Here is a 27013-nt window from a genome sequence, read left to right on the forward strand (position 1 = left end):
CTCTTGCCTCAGCCTCCCGAACAGCTGGGACTACAGGGAAATTTTCTTTTCTTTCTTTCTTTCTTTTTTTTTAATTGTTGGGGATTCATTGAGGGTACAATAAGCCAGGTTACACTGATTGCACTTGTTAGGTAAAGTCCCTCTTGCAATCGTGGGAAATTTTATTTTCTTTCTTACTTTTTTTTTTTTTATTGTTGGGGATTCATTGAGGGTACAGTAAGCCAGGTTACACTGATTGCAATTGTTAGGTAAAGTCCCTCTTGCAATGGTGGGAAATTTTATTTTCTAAACGAAGTTTACTGTGGGTCTATGCTGGTCTCTAGCCGTAAGTGGAGCGGGTCGCGTTTTCCTGTAAATTTCCTTGTAAATAAGTTCTGAGAAAAGACATTGAAATTGGAGAACAGCCCGTGCAGTTCTGCAAGGCCCTTAGGCTGTAAATGCCTACCCTTGTGCCTGTGCTTGAATTCACAGGGAGATGGGTGTTTCCGGATGTACATCAGTCAACTGCGGGGAGACTGGAAAACATGCTGGCAATTCAAAAACGTTTAAAAATGGTAAGGCATCTGTGAGACGTGGTATATTCCTGGGTTTTTTTTTTTTTCTTCCCGATTTGAAATACATTGTTTCATTTGAAGTAATTTTAAGAGTTAGCTGTCAACAGGATGAATGTAATGGTTCTATAATCCGTGGATTCCTTAATTTTAAGCCCTATGTGGTTTGAATTGTTGCTAAGTGCTGGGATTTCTAGAAATTTACAAGCTAAGTGTTTGTTTGATAAAAATACAGGTAGTGCATGAAAGTCTGAAACATAAATACAAAAGAACTCAACGACCCATTTAAAAGCGGTAATATTGCCAATGCTGTGTTACCTCCCACCCCCATTCCCCTGCCCCCCATCTAGTAGTACCTATCTCTAGTTTTGTGTCCATCGGTTTCTTGATCCTGTGGCTGGGAGGTGAGATGGATAGTTTATTATTCATATGTATCTTTAAACATAGGCATTATAAGAATGAGTATGCATGTAGTTGTCTGTAGTTCCTGTGAATCATAATACTAAACTGAAATTTTCCAAATTAGAATTATTCACAAGCAGTAATTTTATTCCTCATACTCAAGTGAAATATTTCAGCATTTCAAGACATGAAAATAATGATAGTTTAGCAGGGTCCAAACTTGTATGTCTTCATAAATCATATCAATAATTGTCTAGCTCAATGATTTATACTCCTGAGGTGCTGTGTGACATTTGTGTGGCCCTGGCCATCTCCTTTGCCCTGTTTGTGTACATTCAGTTAACTTAAACTTAATTCTGTAGGAATGTGTCTGGTAATGCTGACAGTGTAAGGCATCCCTTCTCCAAAACTACTAGATTTGCCATTGTACTGTTTTCAGGTGAAAATCTTCACCCTAGTTTCTGTACATCTAGCATTTAACCTGACTTAGTGCATTCTAGTCAAGCTCTAGGACAGAAAAGCAATGGTTGTCTACTCATTAGGACCATTGTGTCTTAAAATCAATACTGTGATGATGAAGGATATAAAATGTTTCCATCATTTATGTAATTTTTAGGTACTAACCAATCAAAAGATTTAAAACACTCAAGTCATTAACAGATGTTTTTAAATTTCGCGTTTGTCAGTTAATACTATCAGAAGTAATGAAACAGGAATTGTGTTCTTTTATTCCATTAGAAATGTATTGAACAAGAGATACTGGTACTTTTATTAAAAAGTGGGTTGGAGTCCCAAAAGGTAGGTTGGGTTCCTTAGAGGAATGACATTTTGTTGTTGTTGAGACAGGGTCCCACCCTATGCCCCTGAGCAGAGTGCAGTGGGCGTGGTAGCTCACCACAGCCTCAGACTCAGGCTGCAGGCACCCCTCTGCCTCAGCCTCCGGATGCCGCTGGGAATACATGTGCTCAAGGCAGCACCCGGCTGGGTTTTTCCATTTTTTTCATGAATCGGGGTCTCACTGTCGCTCAGGCAAGTCTCTAACTCCTGAGCTCAAGCAATTGATTCTCCCTCCTCAGCCTCCCACAGTGCTGGGATTACAGGCATGAGCCACTGCGCCCGGCAGGAATGAAATTTTTATTAGACTATTCCTTCATATAACATGCCAAACAAATGCAATTACAAATGGGAATTGACAGTGAAAATTTAATTTTTAGGTCTGACAAATCCTATGAATTTTGAAGGTGTGTGAAGGTCATTGTGACAGATGTTTTCCAAAAGCTTAACAGAAAATGGCAATGAAAAAGTAGAACCGCCACTGCATATATTGAGGTACAAAAAGTGTTAAATGACATCTTTTTGGGAATCGTGGTGCTATTGTTACTAACAAGCAATACACAAAATGTTTGATGTGTTATTGACGTTGATAATGGTGGCATAATGATGACTTAAATTTTTGCCGTTTACCCAGCTGAGGATATCTTTGAAGAAATAATTCTTAGACTGAGATGCCAGTAAACTATATTGGTTTATGTTAATGGTATGTAGTACAATTTTTTACTAAGAGGCTAAATGTTCTTTCTCCTTAGCACATAGGTAGCTGCAGATGGATGTCCTTTAGCTGCAGTTTTTTGAAATACTCCTTTGTTGCCTCAGGTAAGTAATTGTAACTAGGAAAGCGACCACATCTGTTGACAGTTAAAAGTGTCTGATAAATCCAAGGGATTGGGTCCAATAGCTGTTGCAGTTGCCTTTGCATGTCAGGATATGGTTTCCTTTTCTCAGCATTGAATTTTTTTTTTTTTTTTTTAGACAGTCTCAAACTGTCTCCCTGGGTAGAGTGCCCTGGCACCACAGCTCACAGCAACCTCAAATTCTTGGGCTTCAGCAATTCAATTCTCTTGCCTCAGCCTCCCAAATAGCTGGGACTACAGACGCCCACCACACCACCCAGCTATTTTTTGGTTGTAGTTGTTGTTTGGCAAATATGGGCTGGATTTGAACCTACCAGTCTTGGTGTACGTGGCTGGCGCGCTAAGTACTGAGCTACAGGCACCAAACCTCAGCAAAAAGCCACTGTTTGAGGTTATGTAGTTAACTTTATCTTTGATTATGAAATGATTTTCACTGTTCTGATTTTTTAGAGGTGTGCCATGCAACATTATGGAAGAAAGAACGAAGACTGCAAGAAAACAGATGAACAGAACAAATGATGAAAATGAATATTTTACTTGGTTTTACTAACTTCATTATAAATGATATAGAAAATAAATGTGAGTAATTATTTTAATTGCTGGGCACTAAAGTCTCTTTTCTTTTAAAATAGCTGTATTCTTTTTTTTTTTGAGACAGAGCCTCAAGCTGTCACCCTGGATAGAGTGCCATGGCATCACACAGCTCACAGCAACCTCCAACTCTTGGGCTCAAGAGAGGCTCCTGCCTCCGCCTCCCAAGGAGCTGGGACTACAGGCGCCCGCCACAACGCCCGGATATTTTTTGGTTGCAGCTGTCGTTGTTTGGCGGGCCAGGGCTGGATTGGAAGCCACCAGCTCAGGCGTACGTGGCTGGCGCCTTAACTGCTTGAGCCACAGGCGCCGAGCCAAAATAGCTGTATTCTTAATAGTCACTACTAATCAGACCTGTTTTTAGCATACTTTAACAATGTAATCGGCTCATTTGTGGGTGGTGATCTCATTGAGATAAAGCATGGTGAGATATTTCCTGTACTCCCTCCCCACTTTCCCTTTGTAGCTTTTGGTAATTTCTGGAGAGGCCCTAATCGCTGCATGTGTCATATCTGGCTTCCCCTTTGTAATTCTCTATTGTACCTGAAAAACCGGTAGGACTCTTGAATGCTTGAATGCAATCAAATTGTCCCTTACGTAAAAGCTATCACCTTTCTGTGATTATAGATTTTATTTAAGATTTAAATTTTAAGGGCCCGGGCACTGTGGATCACCCCTGTTGTATTCCTACCATTTTGATAGGTGAGGCGGGTGGATTGCCTGAGCTCTCAGGTTTGAGACCAGTCTGACCCAGAGTGAGACATTTCTGGCAACATGCACCAAGGCTGGCGGGTTTGAACCCAGCCAGGGCCAGCTAACCAACAATGGTAACTGCAAAAAAAAAAAAAAAAAATTGGGTGTTGTGGTAGTCGCTTATAGTCCCAGCTATGTGGGAGGCTGAGGCAGGAGAATTGCTTAAGCCCAAGAGTTTGAAGTTGCTGTGACAGCACAGCGCACTACTGAGGGCGACATAGTGAGATTGTCTCAAAAAATAAAGGTGGCGTAGTGGGTGCCTGTAGTTCCAGCTACTTGGGAGGCTGAGGCAAGAGGATCATTGGAACCTGAAAGCTTGAGGTTGCTGTGAATTATGAGGCCATAGCAGTGTACCAAGTGCAACAGTGAGCCTATCTTAATTAAAATTATTTTTTTTTATTTTATTCAGTTTGACTTCATCTTTGAACACAGTAATCCTAATCTTAGTACAAGGAATAATTGTGTTATGTTAGGAGAAACTGGGCCAGCAGGTCTGTCTAGGATTAAAAGAATTGAATTTGAAAACTAGATTTCTCGCTAGGTGAAGATAAAGACAGGGAAGTGTTCTGCCTTCATCCCATAGAGAACCGTAAAAGAGTTGTACACGAGAAGCACAAGATAAGCATCTTGCTAACTGGTAACATAAAATTGTAATATGTAAACGTTAAAAACTGGCTTTTCCTTCTAACATTGTCCCTGGCACTAGTAGGTGTTCAGTGATAGTGATCTAGATCTCAGAGAGTTGGTGAGTAGTCCTGCTGTTTGGTTAAGAAACTGAAGTGCCAATTTTGAAAGATATGATGCATGATAGCATCTTGGTTAATAAAGTGACAGTTCGGTGATACTTTGCTTTTCTGTGAATGGATGTGATCTTTCGATAAGGCTTTGAAGAATGAGAACTAAAGATTTAAGAATTTTTTACAAGATACGTTTTCTCATGATGTTTCTGCCTTTTCAGAGCAGAAAAACTTTCCTTCGAAAATGAGGACTGGGGGTGGTGCCTGTGTCTCAGTGAGTGGGGCACCAGCCCCATATATCGAGGGTGGCGGGTTTGAACCCAACCCTGGCCAAACTGCAACAACAACAACAAATTAGCCAGGTGTGGTGGGCTCCTGTAGTCCCAGCTACTCGGGAGGCTGAGGCAAGAGAATCACCTAAGCCCAGGAGTTGGAGGTTGCTGTGAGCTGTGACACTGTGGCACTCTACTGAGGGCAATATAGTGAGACTGTCTCTAAAAATACAAAAATGGAGACTGGGCTTCCAAATTGATTTCTTTGCCTTATGGAACCTTTCTTGTAACTAGTGAGGGCTAAGTAGCCAATTTATAAATTACAGTCTCCTTGATAACATGTAAATTTTCATTTAACCTGACACGTGCATAATATATGGGGAATTCCCAAGGCTTTTCCAGATTCTGTATTTAGGGCTTGTGAAACTATGTCATAGACATGTCAAAAAAAGCATGAAAAGACCTTAAATTTGAAGTTTAAGGTTATGTAATTTTTTTTAAAGTTTTGATCTACCACCAGGAGTCATACAAAAGGTTATATATATTCTTTACTCACTAGTTTTGACAAGTTCACAAGTGTAAGGGAAAAAAAATAGTTTAACATTATTTGTAGATAAAGCATTATTGCCATCTTGTGACAAATATAGTGGACTACATAAAAGTTATTTTTCACCTTGTTCAGCTTATTTATATTTTTGTCTATTCACCATTGATATTCTGAGCTAACCAGAATTTGTTTTTTAAGTAGTATTCTCCTTGACAACTTTATCACTTATAAATTGTCCACACTGTTCTAAGTTTTACAATTCTGCTGTTGGCTATAGAGGTTTGGATTAGTATTTATCGCATTAGGAATTAATTTTGAGGAGGCCATACTTAAATTTTTAAAAAATCACTCTCAAATACACTTTCTCCCCTGCTTAGGTAGGAATGAAGGAAAAATGATTTCCTCAAGTCACTTATTCATCACTAGAGAAGATACCTGTCCCTGGTCCATATGTGGCAATAAACTGTTCAAGCTGTCGTTGGCACTGAGTCAGGTAGATATCCCTTTACTCTAAATACTCTTCATTATGCAATTCAAATGGAAATACTGCATTTGGAGCAACACAAAATACAGCGGCTCCTAAAGAAGGAAACAGAATGTAAGTGAGGAATACTTAAAATGCCAAATGTGAGGGCGGTGCCTGTGGCTCAAGGAGAAGGGTGCCGGTCCCATATGCCGGAGGTGGTGGGTTCAAACCCAGCCCCGGCCCAAAAAAAAAAAAAAAAAAAAGCCAAATGTGAAATCACTCTTATCAAACAAAATAATGAAAATGTAAAAGTTAAGTTCTGACTCACTCAATAGAGCATGTCGATAATCATGTAAATCTGACACTTGTTCTTTTAAACTAAGGAAGGGGCTTTAGTTTGGTACCAACAGAAGAAGTATTTTGATGTCTACATTTTAAAGCTTGGAAATTGTAAAAAGCATTAGTTTTGAAGCTGAATAGTAATGTTTAGAGGTGAAAATAGTAGAAAAAGAAGGTATTGGAATATGGGTAAAAAGAATAAATGAATGATCAAGGATAAACCCATTGCAGTACATTTTTCAGTTGTTAAAACCATTCATGGCAAGGTAAATATCTAAATTTATGGACTAGAATAGCCCCTCAAATAAACTGGCATATATCAAATGATTTTCAACAAGGGTAGTAAGATCATTCTATGGGGAGAAAAAAACAGGAGTTGGAACCTGTTCGTGGAAAAAACATGAAGTTGGACCCTTAGCTTACATCATAGCAAAAATCATCTCAAAATGGAGCATAGACCTAAATGCAAGAGTTCTAAGACTTTAAAATGTAAACATTAAAAGACTGTAAGTCTAGAAGAAAACACAGGAGGAAAGTTGAATTATTTTGGATTTGACAGTGATTTCTTGAATATCACACCAAAACCAGGCACCAAAACAAAAAATAAATTGGACCACATCAAAATTAAAAACTGCATCAAAAGATACAATCACTGGTGAAAAGGCAACCCAGGAAATAGAAAGTTGCAAATCATATCTCTGATGAAAGACTCTGCAAGTCAGTAAGAGAACAACCTGATTTTTAAAATGGGGGTCATGCAGGGGATTAGAGTGGAGGGGGCGGGAAATAGGTAAGGATTAAAACATACATTTCTCAAAGAGGATAAACAGATGACCAATAGGCATATGAAAAAGATGTTCTACATCACTAATTAAGGAAATAATCAAAATCACAATGCTGGTCACTTAATTGTGGTCAAGGGTATAATACAACAAGAGGACATTTCAATTCTAAACATTTATACACCTAACTTAAATGCTCAGATTTATGAAAGAGACCTTTTATGAAAGAATTGAAATTATACCTTGTATCTTTTAAGACCACAAGGTAATAAAGGTGGAACTCAACTTCAACAAAATTTTTCAGCCCCATACAGAGGCATGGAAGTTAAACAACCTTATGGTGAATGACAATTGGGTCAAGGAAGAGATAAAGGAGGAAATTGTTAACATAACACCAATGAAGCTACAAGTTACCAAAACCTGTGGGACACTGCAAAAGCAGTCTTAAGAGGGAAATTTATCATATTAGATGTCTATATCCAAAAAACAGAAAGAGAGCACATCAATAACTTAATGAATCATCTTAAGGAAATGGAAAAGGATGAACAATCTAATCCCAAACCTAGTAGAAGAACAGAAATAACCAAAATTAAATTAGAAATAAATAAAATTGAAAACAAAAGAATCATTCAGAAAATTAATGAAACAAAAAGTTGGTTCTTTGAAAAAATAAAATAAACCTTTGGCCAGATTAACTAGAAACTAAAAAGAAAAATCTCTAATAACTTCAATCAGAAATGAAAAGGAGGCAATAACAGATATCACAGAGATATAAGATATTGTCTCTGACTACAAGAAACTATGCCAGAAATTTGAGAATGTGGGCTGGGCACCCATAGCTCAGTGATTAGGGCACTGGCCACATGCTGCAGGGCTGGTGGGTTCAAACCTGGCTGGGACCTGCTAAAAAAAAAAAAAAAAAAAATACCCAGGCATTGTGGCGGGTGCCTGTAGTCACAGCTACTAGAGAGGCTGAGACAAGAGAATCACTTGATCCCAAGAGTTTGAGGTTGCTGTAAGCTATGATGACACAGCACTCTACTGAAGGTGACAAAGAAAGACTCTGTCTCAAAAGAAAGAAGAGAGAGGGAGGGAGGGAGGAAGGAAGGAAGAGAGGAAAGGGAGGGAGAGAGGAAGGAAGGAAGAGATGAAGAGAGAGAGGGAGGGAAGAAGGAAAGAAGAGAGTAGGGGGGAGGAAAGAAGGGAGAGAGGGGGAGAAAAGCACTGAGATCAAAGAAACAGTAAACAAATCTTCCAACAAAAAGCCCTGGGCCAGATGGCTTCACACCAGAATTCCATCAAATCTTTAAAAAAAGCTCACACCTATAATGCAGAGACTATTCTAAAACATTTAGAACAGTGGTTTTTTTTTTTTTTTTGGAGAGACAGAGTTTCACTTTATGGCCCTCGGTAGAGTGCCGTGGTGTGGCGTCACACAGCTCACAGCAACCTCCAACTCCTGGGCCTAGGCGATTCTCCTGCCTCAGCCTCCCAAGTAGCTGGGACTACAGGCGCCCACCACAATGCCCGGCTATTTTTTTGTTGCAGTTTGGCCGGGCCGGGTTTGAACCCGCCACCCTCGGTATATGGGGCCGGCGCCCTGCTCACTGAGCCACAGGCGCTGCCCAGAACAGTGGTTCTTAACCTTGCTAAAGCTGTGGCCCTTTAATATAATTCCTGTGGGTCCCACAGGTTGAGAACCGCTGATCTAGAATGAAGGTCCTTCCCCAAAACATTCTATGAAGCAAACATGACCCTGATACCAAAACCAGGAAAGGATCCAATTAAAAAGGAGCACTACAGACCAATTTCATGAATTTATATAGATTCAAAAATACTCAATAAAATCCTAGTCAATAGATTACAGCTACACATTAAAAAATTATACATCATGATCATGTGGGCTTCATCCCAGGGAAGGAAGGGTAATTTAACATATGCAAATCTATAAATGTAACTCACCATTTGAATAGAAGCAAAAACAAAGACCATAGGATCCTCTCAATAGATACAGAAAAAGCATTTGATAAAATTCAATATACTTTTCTAACAAGAACTCTTAAGAATATAGGCATAGTGCGTACATTTCTTAAACTGATTGAGCCATCTATGACAAACCCACAACTAATATCATCCTGAATGGAGCAAAACTGAAAGCTCTTCCACTTAGAACTGGAACTAGACAAGGATGTCTTCTATCACGACTATTATTCAACATTGTGCTGGAAGTTCTAGCCAATGCAATCAGGTAAGAGAAAACTATAAAGGGCACCCAAATGGGGGCAAAGGAGGTCAAACTCTTGCTCTTTGCCAATGATATGATCTCATACTTAGACAATCCCAGTGACTCAACCACAAGACTCCTGGAAGTGATCAAGAAATACAGTAACGGGTCAGGGTAGAAAATCAATGTCACAAATCAGTAGTCTTGGTTTACGGCAACAATAGCCAAGCTGAGAAGCTAATCAAGGACCAATTCCCTTCACAGAAGCTTCAAGGAAAATTAAATACCTAAGAATATACCTAAAAAAAGAGGTGAAGGACCTCTACAAAGAGAATTATGAAACCCTAAGAAAAGAAATAGCAGAAGACATTAACAAACGGAAGAACATACCATGCTCTTGGCTGGGAAGAATCAACATTATTAAAATGTCTATACTTCCCAAAGCAATCTACAGATTCAATGCAATTCCCATTAAAATACCAACATCATACTTTGAAGAAGTGGAAAAAATAGTTCTTCATTTCATATGGAACCAGAAAAAGAAAACATATAGCCAAGGCAATTTTTAGTAATACAAACAAAGTTGGAGGCATCAGTCCCCCAGACTTTAGGCTATATTACAAGTCCACAGTGATCAAAAAAGCATGATATTGCACAAAAATAGAGACATTTGGAACTGGATAGAAAACCAAGAGATGAAACCAGTCTCTTATAGCCATTTGATCTTTGTTAAACCAAATAGAAGCATACACTGGGGAAAAGAATCCCTCTTAATAAATGATGCTGGGAAAACTGGATAACCACATGTAAAAGACTGAAACTGGAGCCACATGCTTCACCACTTAAAAAAATTGATTCAAGATGGATAAAAGATTTAAATATAAGACATGGAATGATAAAAATCCTAGAAGAAAGTGTGGGGAAAACTCCTAAGGATGTCGGCCTGGGGAAAGATTTTATCAAGAAGATTTCCATAGCAATGGCGATAACAAAAATAAACAAGTGGAACTTAATTAAATTGAAAAGCTTCTGCACAGCTAAGGAGATAACAAGCAAATCAAATAGACAACCTTGAGAATGGGAAAAGATTTGCATGTTACAAATCTTACAAAGGTTTAATAACTAGAATCTATAGAGAGCTCAAATTAATCAACAGAAAAAGAATGCCATCTCTCACTGGAAAAAAACATGAGCAGAACCTTCTCTGAAGAAGACAGATGAATGGTTAACAAAAGCATGAAAAAATGCCCATCATCCATAATCATCAGAGAAACGTGAAAGAAAATCAACCTGGATCTGGGCACCGTGAGTCTGGGGATATAGGACTCCAGGCATCTCTGGCTGGTGGGATCTGCCTATCATCACCCCTGAGAGGATACAGGGAGTCAGCGAGAGTCTTCTGGACCCCAAGAGGAGGACTAAAACAGTGGAAAACCGGCAAGTGGTCACGTGTGTTCAATCCGCCTAAACCCGCCCGCAACTTCCACAGGCACAAGAACTTAAAGAGCAAGAGGAATTGAAAGGAAAATTAGGGCAAGTAAACAGATAAAAGAAATCACCCATGAGGAAGAATCAGCAGAAAACTCCAGGCAACATGAAGAACCAGTCCAGAACTACCCCGCCAAGGGACCATGAGGTAGCTACTGCAGAGGATTCCACCTATACAGAAATGTTAGGAATGACTGAAAGGGAATTTAGAATACACATGCTGAAAACAATGAAGGAAATGATGGAAACAATGAAGGAAACTGTTAATAAAGTGGAAAATAACCAAAAGGAAATTCAAAAACAGAATCAAATAAGAGATGAACGATATGAAGAATATAAAAAGGATATAGCAGAGCTGAAGGAAATGAAACAGTCAATCAGGGAACTTAAAGATGCAATGGAAAGTATCAGCAACAGGTTAGACCATGCAGAAGAAAGAATTTCAGAGGTAGAAGACAAAGTTTTTGAGATAACTCAGATAGTAAAAGAGGCAGAAAAGAAGAGAGAGAAAGCAGAACGTTCACTGTCAGAATTATGGGACTTTATGAAGCGTTCCAACATACGAGTTATAGGAATTCCAGAAGGGGAAGAAGAATGCCCCAGAGGAATGGAAGCCATACTTGAGAATATTATAAAAGAAAATTTCCCAAATATTACCAAAGATTCTGACACACTGCTTTCAGAGGGATATCGGACCCCAGGTCGCCTCAACTCTAACCGAGCTTCTCCAAGACACATTGTGATGAACCTGTCCAAAGTCAAGACCAAAGAAAAGATTCTGCAAGCTGCCAGGAGTAAGCGCCAGTTGACCTACAGGGGCAAATCCATCAGAGTGACCGCAGACTTCTCTAATGAAACTTTCCAAGCAAGAAGACAATGGTCATCTACCTTTAATCTACTTAAACAGAACAATTTTCAGCCCAGAATTCTGTACCCTGCTAAGCTAAGCTTCAAAATTGACGGAGAAATCAAATCATTTACGGATATACAAACATTGAGGAAATTCGCCACAACAAGACCAGCTCTACAGGAAATACTTCAACCTGTTCTGCACACTGACCACCACAATGGATCAGCAGCAAAGTAAGAACTCAGAAATTAAAGGACAGAACCTAACCTCCACACTGATGCAAAAGATAAAACTAAGCAATGGACTCTCACAAAATAAGACGAATAGAATACTACCACACTTGTCAATTATCTCAATAAATGTTAATGGCTTGAATTCCCCACTGAAGAGACATAGATTGGTTGACTGGATTAAAAAACACAAGCCATCCATTTGCTGTCTGCAAGAAACACACCTGGCTTCAAAAGACAAATTAAAGCTCCGAGTCAAGGGTTGGAAGACAATTTTTCAGGCAAATGGAATTCAGAAGAAAAGAGGAGTTGCAATCTTATTTTCAGACACATGTGGATTTAAAGCAACTAAAGTCAAAAAAGACAAAGATGGTCACTTTATATTGGTCAAGGGAAAAATACAACAAGAAGACATTTCAATTCTAAATATTTATGCACCCAATTTAAATGCTCCCAGATTCTTGAAGCAGACCTTACTCAGTCTGAGCAATATGATATCTGATAATACCATCATAACAGGGGACTTTAACACTCCTCTTACAGAGCTGGACAGATCCTCTAAACAGAAATTAAACAAGGATATAAGAGACTTAAATGAGACTCTAGAACAACTGTGCTTGATAGACGCATATAGAACACTCCACCCCAAAGATAAAGAATATACATTCTTCTCATCACCCCATGGAACATTCTCCAAAATTGATCATATCCTGGGACACAAAACAAATATCAACAGAATCAAAAGAATTGAAATTTTACCTTGTATCTTCTCAGACCATAAGGCACTAAAGGTGGAACTCAACTCTAACAAAAATGCTCGACCCCACCCAAAGGCATGGAAACTAAACAATCTTCTGTTGAACAACAGATGGGTGCAGGAAGAAATAAAACAGGAAATCATTAACTTCCTTGAGCATAACAACAATGAAGACACAAGCTACCAAAACCTGTGGGATACTGCAAAGGCAGTTTTGAGAGGAAAATTCATCGCTTTAGATGCCTACATTCGAAAAACTGAAAGAGAGCACATCAACAATCTCACAAGAGATCTTATGGAATTGGAAAAAGAAGAACAATCTAAGCCTAAACTCAGTAGAAGAAAAGAAATATCCAAAATCAAATCAGAGATCAATGAAATTGAAAACAAAAGAATCATTCAGAAAATTAATGAAACAAGGAGTTGGTTTTTTGAAAAAATAAATAAAATAGATAAACCATTGGCCAGACTAACGAGGAATAGAAAAGTAAAATCTCTAGTAACCTCAATCAGAAACGATAAAGGGGAAATAACAACTGATCCCACAGAGATACAAGAGATCATCTCTGAATACTACCAGAAACTCTATGCCCAGAAATTTGACAATGTGAAAGAAATGGATCAATATTTGGAATCACACCCTCTCCCTAGACTCAGCCAGGAAGAAATAGAGCTCCTGAACAGACCAATTTCAAGCACTGAGATCAAAGAAACAATAAAAAAGCTTCCAACCAAAAAATGCCCTGGTCCAGATGGCTTCACTCCAGAATTCTATCAAACCTTCAAGGAAGAGCTTATTCCTGTACTGCAGAAATTATTCCAGAAAATTGAGGAAGAAGGAATCTTCCCCAACACATTCTATGAAGCAAACATCACCCTGATACCAAAACCAGGAAAAGACCCAAACAAAAAGGAGAATTTCAGACCAATCTCACTCATGAACATAGACGCAAAAATTCTCAACAAAATCCTAGCCAATAGATTACAGCTTATCATCAAAAAAGTCATTCATCATGATCAAGTAGGCTTCATCCCAGGGATGCAAGGCTGGTTTAACATACGCAAGTCTATAAACGTTATCCACCATATTAACAGAGGCAAAAATAAAGATCACATGATCCTCTCAATAGATGCAGAAAAAGCATTTGATAAAATCCAGCATCCTTTTCTAATTAGAACTCTGAAGAGTATAGGCATAGGTGGCACATTTCTAAAACTGATTGAAGCTATCTATGACAAACCCACAGCCAATATTTTACTGAATGGAGTAAAACTGAAAGCTTTTCCTCTTAGAACTGGAACCAGACAAGGTTGTCCTCTGTCACCTTTACTATTCAACATAGTGCTGGAAGTTCTAGCCAATACAATTAGGCAAGACAAGGAAATAAAGGGAATCCAAATGGGAGCAGAGGAGGTCAAACTCTCCCTCTTTGCTGACGACATGATCTTATACTTAGAGAACCCCAAAGACTCAACCACAAGACTCCTAGAAGTCATCAAAAAATACAGTAATGTTTCAGGATATAAAATCAATGTCCACAAGTCAGTAGCTTTTGTGTACACCAATAACAGTCAAGATGAGAAGCTAATTAAGGACACAACTCCCTTCACCATAGTCTCAAAGAAAATCAAATACCTAGGAATATACCTAACGAAGGAGGTGAAGGACCTGTATAAAGAAAACTATGAAATCCTCAGAAAGGAAATAGCAGAGGATATTAATAAATGGAAGAACATACCATGCTCATGGATGGGAAGAATCAACATTGTTAAAATGTCCATACTTCCCAAAGCAATCTACCTATTCAATGCCATTCCTATCAAAATACCAACATCATACTTTCAAGATTTGGAAAAAATGATTCTGCGTTTTGTATGGAACTGGAAAAAACCCCGTATAGCTAAGGCAGTTCTCTGTAATAAAAATAAAGCTGGGGGCATCAGCATACCAGATTTTAGTCTGTACTACAAAGCCATAGTGCTCAAGACAGCATGGTACTGGCACAAAAACAGAGACATAGACACTTGGAATCGAATGGAAAACCAAGAAATGAAACTAACATCTTACAACCACCTAATCTTTGATAAACCAAACAAGAACATACCTTGGGGGAAAGACTCCCTATTCAATAAATGGTGTTGGGAGAACTGGATGTCTACATGTAAAAGACTGAAACTGGACCCACACCTTTCCCCACTCACAAAAATTGATTCAAGATGGATAAAGGACTTAAACTTAAGGCATGAAACAATAAAAACCCTCCAAGAAAGCATAGGAAAAACACTGGAAGATATTGGCCTGGGGAAAGACTTCATGAAGAAGACTGCCATGGCAATTGCAACAACAACAAAAATAAACAAATGGGACTTCATTAAACTGAAAAGCTTCTGTACAGCTAAGGAGACAATAACCAAAGCAAAGAGACAACCTACACAATGGGAAAGGATATTTGCATATTTTCAATCAGACAAAAGCTTGATAACTAGGATCTATAGAGAACTCAAATTAATCCACATGAAAAAAGCCAACAATCCCTTATATCAATGGGCAAGAGACATGAATAGAACTTTCTCTAAAGACGACAGACGAATGGCTAACAAACACATGAAAAAATGTTCATCATCTCTATATATTAGAGAAATGCAAATCAAAACAACCCTGAGATATCATCTAACCCCAGTGAGAATGGCCCACATCACAAAATCTCAAAACTGCAGATGCTGGCGTGGATGTGGAGAGAAGGGAACACTTTTACACTGCTGGTGGGACTGCAAACTAGTACAACCTTTCTGGAAGGAAGTATGGAGAATCCTCAAAGCACTCAAGCTAGACCTCCCATTTGATCCTGCAATCCCATTACTGGGCATCTACCCAGAAGGAAAGAAATCCTTTTATCATAAGGACACTTGTACTAGACTGTTTATTGCAGCTCAATTTACAGTCGCCAAAATGTGGAAACAGCCTAAATGCCCACCAACCCAGGAATGGATTAACAAGCTGTGGTATATGTATACCATGGAATACTATTCAGCCATTAAAAAAAATGGAGACTTTACATCCTTCGTATTAACCTGGATGGACGTGGAAGATATTATTCTTAGTAAAGCATCACAAGAATGGAGAAGCATGAATCCTATGTACTCAATTTTGATATGAGGACAATTAATGACAATTATGGTTATGGGGGGGGAAACAGAAAGAGGGAAGGAGGGAGGTGGGTGGGGCCTTGGTGTGTGTCACACTTTATGGGGGCAAGACATGATTGCAAGAGGGACTTTACCTAACAATTGCAATCAGTGTAACCTGGCTTATTGTACCCTCAATGAATCCCCAACAATAAAATAAAAAATAATAAAAAAAAAAAAAAAAAAAAAAAGAAAATCAACCTGAGGTATCACCTAACCCCAGTGAGAATAGTCCACATCACAAAGTCCCAACGTTGCAGATGCTGGTGTGGGCATGGAGAGAGGGGAACACTTTTACACTGTTGGTGAGTCTGCAAACTCATATCGCCTCTTTGGAAAGAAGTATGGAGAATCCTCAAAGAACTCAAATTAGACTTCTCATTTGACCCCACAATCCCATTCCTAGGTATCTACTCAGAAGAAAAAATTATTTTATTATAAGGCTATTTCCACTGGATTGTTTATAACTCAATTTGCAATTGCCAAGATGTGGAAATGACCTAAATGTCCATCAACTCAGGAATGGATTAACAAACTGAGGTATAATGTATACTATGGAAAACTATTCAGCCATAAAATGATAGTGACTTTACATCTTTTGTATTAACCTGGATGGAGTTGAAACATAGTCTTTCTACTAAAGTATCACAATAATGCAAAAGCAAATATCCAATGTACTCAATGCTAATATGAAGCCAGTAGACCATCTAATTCACACCCACAGAGGAGAAAAAACTCATTTCAATTCAAGTTGAGGGAAGTGAGAAGGAAGGAAGGGGGAGAGGAAAGGAGGGGGGCTTGGGATGCTCCCAATTAATGGGCACATTTGGGTGCAGGACACAAGTACGAGAGGGACTCTGCCTAACAAATTCAAATATGACCTAGTTGTTTGTATCGCCACATTAACCTGAAATAAAAATAAAATAAAGGTGATTGAATTTAAGCTGACAACAAAAATCAGAATGCAATACCACCCTCACACCCATACAATGGCTATTGTAAAAATAAAAAGGAAATAATAAGTGTTGACAAGGATGTAGAAAAATTGGAACCCTTATGTAATGTTGGGAATGTAAAATGGTACACACACTACGGAAAACAGTTTGGTTGTTCATCCACAACAGTAAACAATTTCCATGATCCAGTAATTTCACTTATAGGTATATACTCAAAAGATTTGGAAGCAAAATCTCAAAGGGATATGTGTATCTGCACATTCATGTTCATAGCAGTATTACAAGGTGTAAGCAACCAAAGTGTTCACTGATAAAGGAATAAACAAAATATGGACAAAATGTGGTATATATGTATTATTATTAAGTAATAGTACTCACACAATATAGATGAACCTTGAGAACATTATGTTACATGAAATAACCCAGTCACAAAAGGACAAATATTACATGATTCCACTTATATGAGGTACCTAAGAATGGTCAAATTCCTAGAGACAGCAGAATGAGAGTTGCCAGAGGCTAGGTAGATGTGGAAATGGGGAGTTGGGGTTTAATGGATACAAGGTTTTAGTTTGGGAAGATAAAAAACTTCTGGAAATGGATGGTGGTGATAGTTGCAAAACAACATGAGTATACTTAACACCACTGAATCGTACACTTAAAAATGATTAACGAGGTTGATCTTTATGTATATTTTACTACAATTTAAAAAACATTGACTTTTAGTATAGGAGTTCAGCTCTTATACTCCGTTTCATTCATTGATTCATTGAATAAGTACGTAAATGGGGCAGTACGACGAGTACCAAGCCATGCCTCCCTTGCTACCCTACACTCTGCTGCTTCCAGACCATTCTTTGCCCTGCTTCCTCCTTTCTCTCCTTTGATGTTCAGTGCCACCTTGCTTTAACAACCTTTTCCCCCTTCCATAGTCAACGCCTAGCTCTCAGCACTTGGTGCACAATTTTCCTTTCTTCCCCAATATCCAACATTCAGTGTTTTCCCTGTGAACTGCCCATTTAACTTCTGACCTCCCTGGGTCCTACCTTTCCCCCTCTACCTTAGCCACACATTCCCACAATCACAGGAAACTGGTATCACCAGAAACTTACTTCAAAACCAAAACTCACTCCCCTCAACTACCTCCTATGCTCCAGCTCAGTTGCTGTTCCAGGTCTTCCGCCTCAGAGATCTGTGATCTGCTTCCTCCCATTCATGCCCTTCCTCTGTCAGCTTAAGAGTCCTTCCCTTGCAAGCCCCACACTACCTTGCTCCTCTGCAACACTGCAGGAACCCAACCATTCATAATATGCTAGTACTAAGGCTGGTAGGCAAAATCACACAACTGGCATTTCTTCTTTTCATTTTAAATGAATCGATAGCTTCAAACAATCACTTCCACTGCCTGACGACCCTGCTGTGTTTCCCAAGGACACTTCCTAGCCCCCACAATGACTATTCTATTCCATTCTTCTTTCCTCAGACCTTTCATTTTCAGCTGGTCATACAATTTGAATATACCTTCCTTGAGGTATATGACCAAACCTACAAACCTACCTGGTTCTGTATCCACTTTCTTCTCTCCTATAAAATGAGGAAGTAACTAGTTTATGAGAGGCCAGTACTTTCACATGTGCCGGAAAACCATCCCTGCTCACCTTTTTAGGACTTTACTCCTGTATCTTCCCCTCTTCTACAGCATCATCAATTTACTCTCTACTGCACATAATAGGATTTAATGCCGTCTATCCTCATATAAAAATAAAATCCCTTCCTGGACCACTCATCCTTCTCTTCCTTTTTTTTTTTTTTTTGTAGAGACAGAGTCTCACTGTAACACCCTCGGGTAGAGTGCCGTGGCGTCAGACAGCTCACAGCAACCTCTAACTCTTGGGCTTACGTGATTCTCTTGCCTCAGCCTCCCGAGCAGCTGGGACTACAGGCGCCCGCCACAACACCCGGCTATTCATCCTTCTCTTCCTAATGCACCATTTCTTTCCTCATCTCAAAATTGTCTATGTGTGCTGTCTCCATAACTTCACCTCCATTTCTGCAATAGCTCTAATCATGGTTACCTAAAACCTGTAGGTTACCAGATCAAATCTTATCCATCTCCCAGTAGCATAATAAACCCTCAACCATTTTGCTCCCTTCTGGAAGCACTCTCCTTCTTGGTTATGTAATACCACACTTCCTATATTCTAGTTGATGCTTCTCAGTCTTATTAGTTCTCCTCATTCCCATTTCTAAATACTGAAATCTTCAAGGGCAGTCCTGGAGTTCTGGAGTCCAAGGGAGACCAACCTTTTGACTTCTCTGGGCCACACTGGAAGAAGAAGAGCTGTCTTGGGCCACACACTAAATACACAAACACTAACAAAAGCTGATGAGCAAAAAAAAGTCCATGCATAATTTTGTGATGTTCACCATCACAAATAAGCAAAAAAGTCCTCACATAATAATTCTAATTATGCACTCTCTCATTCGGACAGTTGTAAAATCATAGAGCAGGTCCCAAATTTGCAATCACTAATATAGAAAATGTACATATCTAAGTAATAAAGTGTATTTGGCTGTGCTACGGGCACTGAGCCCTTCTTTTACTTTTATATTTAAAAATATTTTAAAACCCAAATACACTTTATTATTTAGCTATTATCATTATCAATTGCCTGGTCTACAATAACCGTTTTCTAACTAGTCTCCCTCTTTCTGCTCTTAACCCTCCAACTCCAAATGTGTTATTCTAAAAATACAATTTTAAACACTAGTGTTCTACTTAAAATCTTTCAATGACTTCTCATTATACTTAGAATAAAATCTCCGTTTTCTATCATGCTCTGTAAGGACTTGCAGGATCTGGCCCTACTTTCCTCTCCAGCCGGTTTTTATGCTGGTTTTTTGTTTTTGTTTTTTGACACCCTGGCTTTTCGTTTCTTGGAAGCATCTACATACGGAATTTCCCTCTACCCTGACTTATCATCCTTTAGGTGTCTGCTTAAATAAATATCACCTCCTTAGGAGGGCTCCCAAAACCCACTTGAAAGGAAGACCTTTCTATTCTTTGTCATAACATCCTATTGATGTTCTTCACAGCATCTGTCTTGATTTGCCTTAGATATGTATATGTATTAGTATATTTACCGTTGTCTGTCCTCTCACTAGGCTGTAAGCTCCACCCGGTTAGAGACTGATTGTGTTTTTTACCATTGTATATCTAATGCTCTCAGCACCTAGTTATCATTCAATAAATATTTGTTGACTGAAAAAATTATGGATATTTAATTCAAATAGTGATAATTAGGACATACAATATGGCAGAACCTCAGAGACATTGCACTTTTGGTTCTCGATCATGGCAATAAAGCAAAAATTGCAATAAAGTGAGTCACATAATTTTTTGTTTTCTCAGTGCACATAAAAGTTATATTTACACTACACTGTCATCTATTAAGAATGCTAAAAAAAAAAGTTAACAGTCACCTGAGCCTTCAGTAAGTCTTAATCTTTTGCTGGTGGAGGGTTTTGCCTCAATGTTGATGGCTGAGGACTGATCAAAGCAGGGGTCCCCAACCTTTTTGGCACCAGGGACTAGTTTCACAGAAAACAATTTTTCTATATACTGGGTGGAGGAATGGTTTTGGGTTGATTCAAGTGCATTCCATTTATTGTGCACTTTATTTCTATTACTATTACATTGTAATATATAATGAAAGAATTCCATAAGGCAAAATCCCAAAAATGGGAGCCCTGAGCTTGTTTTCCTGCAACTAGAAGGTCAGGTTCTGACTTAAATCCTGCCACTAGATACAGCTGTATAATTGAAGTACATCAACTCACTTGCCACTATAAAGCCTGCCACCAGATGCAGCTTAATTGTCACTGCCATTCACGGATAAGCTTTTGATATGAGTCTGCAAGCACTTGGGTTTATGTGCAGTCAAACCCTCTGCTAATGATAATCTGTATTTGCAGCCACTCCTCAGCACTTGCATCACTACATCAGCTCTACCCCAGATCATCAGGCATTAGAGTCTCACAAGGAGAATCCAGCTTAGATCACTTGAATGTGATCTAAGTTTATAGTAGGGTTCATGCTCCTACAAGAATCTAATGACACTGCTGATCTGACATGAGGCTGAGCTCAGGATGAGGAGCAGATATAAATACAGATGAAGCTTCACTCACCCACTGCTCACCTCCTGTGTGAGGCCTGATTCCTAACAGGGCATGAATGGGTAGCAGCCTGGAGGTTGAGGACTCCAAGGTCAGAGTAATGGCTGCTGAAGGTTGGGGTGGCTGTGGCAATTTCTTAAAATGAAACGATGAAGTTTGCCACATTGATTGACCCTTCCTTTCATAAAAGATTTCTCTGTAGCATGTGAGGCTGTTTGATAGCATTTTACCCACAGTAGAACTTCTTTCAAAGTTGTAGTCAATTTTCTCAAACCCTACCACTGCTTTATCTACCAAGTTTATATAATATTCCAAATCCTTTTGTTGTCATTTCCCCAAAGTCCACAGCATCTTCACCAGGAGTAGATTCCAAAGCAAACCACTTTCTTTGCTCATCCATAGGAGACAAGGCCTCAATTTGTTCAAGTTGTATCATGAGCTTGCTGCAATTCTGACCAATCTTCAGAATCCACTTTTAATTCTAGTTCTCTTGCTATTTCCACAAAATGTGTAGTTCCTTCCTCCACTGAAGTCTTGAAGCCTACAAAGTCATAGATAATGATTCCTTTGATGGATCCCAGCAAAGAAAATTGAAAACCTAGATGCCATTAAGAATATTCATGATTCGGCTTGGCATCTGTGGCTCAAGCGCGCCAGCCACCTACACCTGAGCTGTTGGTTTCGAATCCAGCCTGGGCCCGCCAAACAACAATGGCGGCCGCAACCACAAAATAGCTGGGCATTGTGGTGGGAGCCTGTAGTCCCAGCTACTTCGGAGGCAGAGGCAGGAGAATTGCTTCAGCCCAGGGGTTGGAGGTTGCTATGAGCTGTGATGCCACGGCACTCTACTCAGGGTGACAGCTTGAGGCTCTGTCTCACAAAAGAAAAGAATATTCATGATTCATTTTGAGAGGTCAAAATATCCACATCAGGAGAATTTGAAAGAAGTTTATTTCAACCCTCATGGATGACTTACAAAATATTTTTCTTAACTAATAAGACTTTTAAAAAATTATTATCATTATTATTATTATTTGAGACAAAATCTTACTCTGTCACCCTGGGTCGAGTGCGATGACATCATAGCTCACAGCAACCTCAAACTCCTGGGGTTAAGCAATCCTCTTGCCTCAGTCTCCTGAGTAGCTGGGATGATAGGCATGTGCCACCACATTCAGCTAATTTTTCTATTTTTAGTGGAGACAAGGTCTTGCTCATGCTCAGGCTGGTCTCAAACTCCTGAGCTCAAGTGATCCACATGTGTTGGCCTCCCAGAGTGCTAGGATTACAGACATGAGCCACCACACCTGGTCAAATAATAAAACTTGAAAGTCAAAGTTACTCCTTGATCTAAGGGCTACAGAGTGGATCTTGTGTTAGCAGGTTTTAAAATAATATTTGTTTCTTTGTACATCTCCACCAGAGCTCTTGGGTAGGGGCATCATCAATGAGCAGTAATCTTTTGAAAGGAATCTTTTTTTTCTGAGCAGTAGGTCTCAACGATGGGCTTCAAATATTCAATAAACTGTGCTGTAAACAGATCAGTTGTCATCCCAACTTTGGTCTTCCATTCATACAGAATGGGCAGAGTAGATCTAGCATGATTCTTAAGGGACCTAGAATTTTTGAAATTAAAAATGAGCCTTGGCTTCAACTGAAAGTCACCAGACGCATTAAGTAGGCCCTAACAAGAAAGTCAACCTGTCCTTTGAAACTTTGATCCTGGCATTGACTTCTCCGTTCTACCTATGAAAGTCTTAGATGGCCTCATCTTCCAGTAAAAGGCTGTTTGTTTCATCTGCATGGAAAAGTCTTTAGTTTGTGTACCCACTTTCATCAATGGGTTCTTAGCTAGATCTTCTGGATAACTTGCTGCAGCATCTCCATCAGCACCCGATGCTTCACCTTGCATTTTCATGGTGAAACTTCATTTTTCAGCCTCATAAACCAACCAAACATTCCTTTTGCAGCTTCCTTACCTTTCTCAGCCTTCATAGACTTGAAGAGAGTTAAGGCCTGGCTTGCTCTGCATTCAATTTTGTCTTAAGGGAATGTTGTGGCTAGTTTGATATTCTATCCACACCATAAAGCTTTCTCCATGTCAGCAATAAGGTTGCTTAGCTTTGTATTGACAACTCAGCTAATTATTTAAGGCAAAAAGATAGCTTTTGACCTATGTCTGTTTTTGGTATGACTTCCCCCTAAGCTTAACAACCTCTAGTTTTTGATTTAAAGTGAGAAATATACCAGCACATTGTACCCCATGATTGCATTAATGTACACAGCTATGATTTAATAAAAAAAAAGTGAGAAATACTTAATTCTTCCTTTCACTTGAACATTTATAGGCCATTGTAGGGTTATTAATTGGCCTTATTTCAGTATTGTTTTGTCTCAGGGAATATAGAGGCCTGAAGAGATGGAGAGAGGGAAGGGAATGGCCAGCAGGGGGTGGCAGTCAGAACTTACACAACATTATTGATTCAGTTCTCTGTGTTAGGCTGGGCACAGTGGCCCATGCCTAAATCCTAGCACTCTGGGAAGCTGAGGCAGAAGGATCTGAGCTCAGGAGTTTGAGACCAACTGAGCAAGAGTGAGACCCTGTCTCTACTAAAAACAGAAAAATTAAGGGGTTCACTAGTCAAGAAAAAATAAATAAACAATAAAAATAGAAAAATTAATGCAACCTACTCAGGAGACTAAGGCAAGAGGATTGCTTGAACTCAGGAATTTGAGGTTGTTGTAAGCTAAGCTGACACCACAGCATTCTAGCCTGGGCAACAGAGTGAGACTCTTCCTCAAAATAACAATAATAATATTAATAATAGTAAGTTTGGTATGTTATATGAACACAGTTGGTTGTGCCCCAAAACAATGAAAATAGTAATATCAAAGATCACTAAACATAAACCATCATAACAGATACAGTAATCATGGAAAAGTTTGAAGCTGGGCATAGTGGTTCATACCTGTAATCCTAGTACTCTGGAAGGCCAAGGTGGGTGGATTGCCTGAGCTCAGAAGTTTAAGGCCAGCCTGAACCAGAGTGAAACCCCATCTCTAAAACCAGCTGGGCTTTGGGGCAGGCACCTGTAGTCCCAGTTACTCAGGAGGCTGAGGCAAGAGGATCACTTGTGCCCGAGAGTTTGAGGTTGCTGTGAGCCATGACACCATGACACTCTACCCCGGGTGACAGAATGAGACACTGTCTCGAAAAAAAACGAAAGAAAGAAAAAGTTTGAAATATTGTGAGAATTACCGAAGTGTGACAGAGGATGTGAAGTGAGCACATACTGTAGAAAAATGGCACCAATAGACTTGCTCGATTCAGGGTTGCCACAAACCTTCAATTTGTAAAAAACACAATGTCTATAAAGTACAATCAGGTGACGTGCAATAAAATGAAGTATGTCCGCATTTTAACATATTGTATGCAAATGTAAAAAGAAGGTAAATTAATTCTAATAGTCAAGGTACTGTATAATCATTAGGAAACACAAGGATGACTTCATATAAAGGCTGCTGCTCCTTCACATATAAGTTTCATACCCACCCAAGAGAAATATCCATTGGTAGGGATCATTCTCCTAATAATGTTTCAAGTAGCAGTTAAGGTGCTCTTAACATTGCTTTGCTTAAGACTTAAAAATCAATGTACTTAGCTCAAATTCATTATGAAAACAGAAGTAACTAAAGGGAAAAAAATCTTCACATAGTTTTTTTTTTCCCCTTCAATAAATTCTTTCTAAAATTCTTCAAGAAAGTCTTGACAAAATAGTCACCAAATATTCAGTCATATTCTACCACAGGAGCACTTAATATCATAATACCTGTTTTTCAATTCAGCAGAAGTACTTAATATTATAATACCTTGTTTTTCAATTCAAAGTCACATATTTTTGTTTTATTAAAATCTACTTGTGTCTTAACAATTGATAGCATGTCATAGTAAAATTGGCAGCATTTTTTCTTTAAGATATGTAAAATAGTGTGTCTTAGATTTGATGAAATATGATCTGAAGTATAGAATAAGAGAAGAATGTAAAGATAAAGCAAATTAAAACTAAGACTATGTATATATCCTTCCTATTATTTCATATTAGATAAGAATCAGTGTTTTTCTCTTTTGGTAAATAAAACTAGTTTAGGATGTTAATTACCCTCTTCTGGGGGTTATGAATCTCTATGACATATTTCATGAAACTTATGTTCTATCTTCCTAGGAAAAAGTGTATAAGGAACACACATATGAGTATACAAATTTGTATATAAGTTAGGGATTCACAAGCCCCTAGGAAACCAAACATCTATGTATCCTTAGTTAAGAATGGTTAATTTAGACAATTATACAACAAGGTTCTAATGTATCTTTGTAAAAGAGTTAATAAAATATAAACATAATTTAAAGCAAGTTTAAGCCCTAAACACATACACACAGAAAGCTAGTACTTTTTTGTGTGCGTGGTTTTTGGCCGGGGCTGGGTTTGAACCTGCCACTTCCAGCATATGGGACCGGCGCCCTACTAACTGAGCCACAGGCGCCGCCCCCAGAAAGCTACTATTAATGCATTAAGTTCCATGGTTGGTACCAAAGTTTGATTTGAAGAATGGTATCTCTAATCTAAATTAACGTCTCATCTAATTCAACAAAGACCTTTGAGAGAATAATTCTCCTTACCTTTACCTTAAGAGGTCTTTTGTGTTTTTATTAGCAAAAGCATAATAGGTGCCATTCATTTCAAATAATTTAAATTCTATAGTCATAGCATTAAAACTGGCAATTCAGAGAATGTAGCACATGTTACTTTAAAAAGACGACAAATCAAAATTATTTAACATATTGTATTGCATACTTCCCCCACCCCCCCAGAATTCTTTAAGCAACGGATAAGTTCAAATATGGAAACAATCATGCATAATATGGAGCTTAATATTAGATGATGATACTACCTATAAACAATTAGCAAGTGTTTAAATCCAAACATGCCTTCCTGAGATTTACTATTCTTTAAAATAGTATTTTAAAAATATATGTAACACTTTAAGCGACTAAAATATTTAAGTTTAGGTAAAATTTTTTGTAGTGATCATTAACAATTTAATACTTTACCATATTTCAACGTAAGAGATGTTTCGAATAGTAAGGCTGCAATTAGTACATCTTCTTTAAGCACTTTGTTCCTTAAGTTCAGTCGTGCGTGGGCTTCAGATAGAGAAACTCTTAAAAAAATTGATGTCAATTAAAATATGTTGATATTACAATAATAATATATATTTTGGCAGGAACAAAGCAAGATCTATGTGAACACTAGCTGCACCTAAATGATCAGCATATTCTTTCTTAAAAACAATTTTAGTTTCTTTTCAAAGCATTTTTCCCTACAAACTTAAATAGACTGTTGCAGAACAAGCCTGTATTCTTTTTTTTTTTTTGCAGTTTTTGGCCGAGGCTGGGTTTGAACCCACCACCTCTGGTATATGGGTCCGGCGCCCTACTCCTTTGAGCCACAGGTGCCGCAATAGGTGGTTTAAAGATGCTTTTTGTTTTTTTCAGCCAGTATTCTTGCTTGTTAGCAAAGGGCTTGTTTCTGTCAAGGTTTCTATGTATCATTTCACACTCCTCTCCCAGGTTCTGTTCAGATAAAAAATTAATCTGTCGGAAAATTAATCTGTCTCTCATAGACAAATCTTAAACATTTTCTTCTAGTTCCTCATTTGTCTGAATCTCACAATTTCAGTGTGAGAAGGAATCTTGGAGTTCTAAGTTCAAACTCTCATCAGATAACTGAATTTCTTCTATAACATCCCACATACTCACTATGGAGTCTCTTTTGAACCTTTCCTAGCATTCACTGCTTCATAGGGCAATTTGTTCTTTATTATTATTTTTTTATTTTTATTTTTTGTAGAGACAGAATTTCACTTTATGGCCCTCGGTAGAGTGCCATGGCATCACACAGCTCACAGCAACCTCCAACTCCTGGGCTTAAGCGATTCTCTTGCCTCAGCCTCCCG

At 38.6% G+C, this 27013-nt stretch overlaps 1 protein-coding gene and 1 non-coding gene across 2 annotated transcripts in view; both read left to right on the forward strand.

Annotated features, from left to right (window-relative positions):
* LOC128563566 (uncharacterized) overlaps window positions 1-27013 on the forward strand; it is an 856840-nt gene that overhangs the window by 109187 nt on the left and 720640 nt on the right. The window contains exons 5-8 of the mRNA XM_053558951.1: window positions 472-2282; window positions 2540-2606; window positions 3095-3223; window positions 5922-6037. Coding sequence (XP_053414926.1) covers window positions 3160-3223; window positions 5922-6037 — 180 coding nt within the window. The 5' untranslated portion in view covers window positions 472-2282; window positions 2540-2606; window positions 3095-3159. The remainder of the gene's footprint in view (window positions 1-471; window positions 2283-2539; window positions 2607-3094; window positions 3224-5921; window positions 6038-27013) is intronic.
* On the forward strand, window positions 2382-2466 carry LOC128564168 (small nucleolar RNA SNORD87). Its single transcript, XR_008374036.1, has one exon. It is a non-coding gene; the product is annotated as a small nucleolar RNA SNORD87 (small nucleolar RNA).

This window comes from Nycticebus coucang, chromosome 13 (genome assembly GCF_027406575.1).
Source record: "Nycticebus coucang isolate mNycCou1 chromosome 13, mNycCou1.pri, whole genome shotgun sequence".
Taxonomy (NCBI): Eukaryota; Metazoa; Chordata; class Mammalia; order Primates; family Lorisidae; genus Nycticebus; species Nycticebus coucang.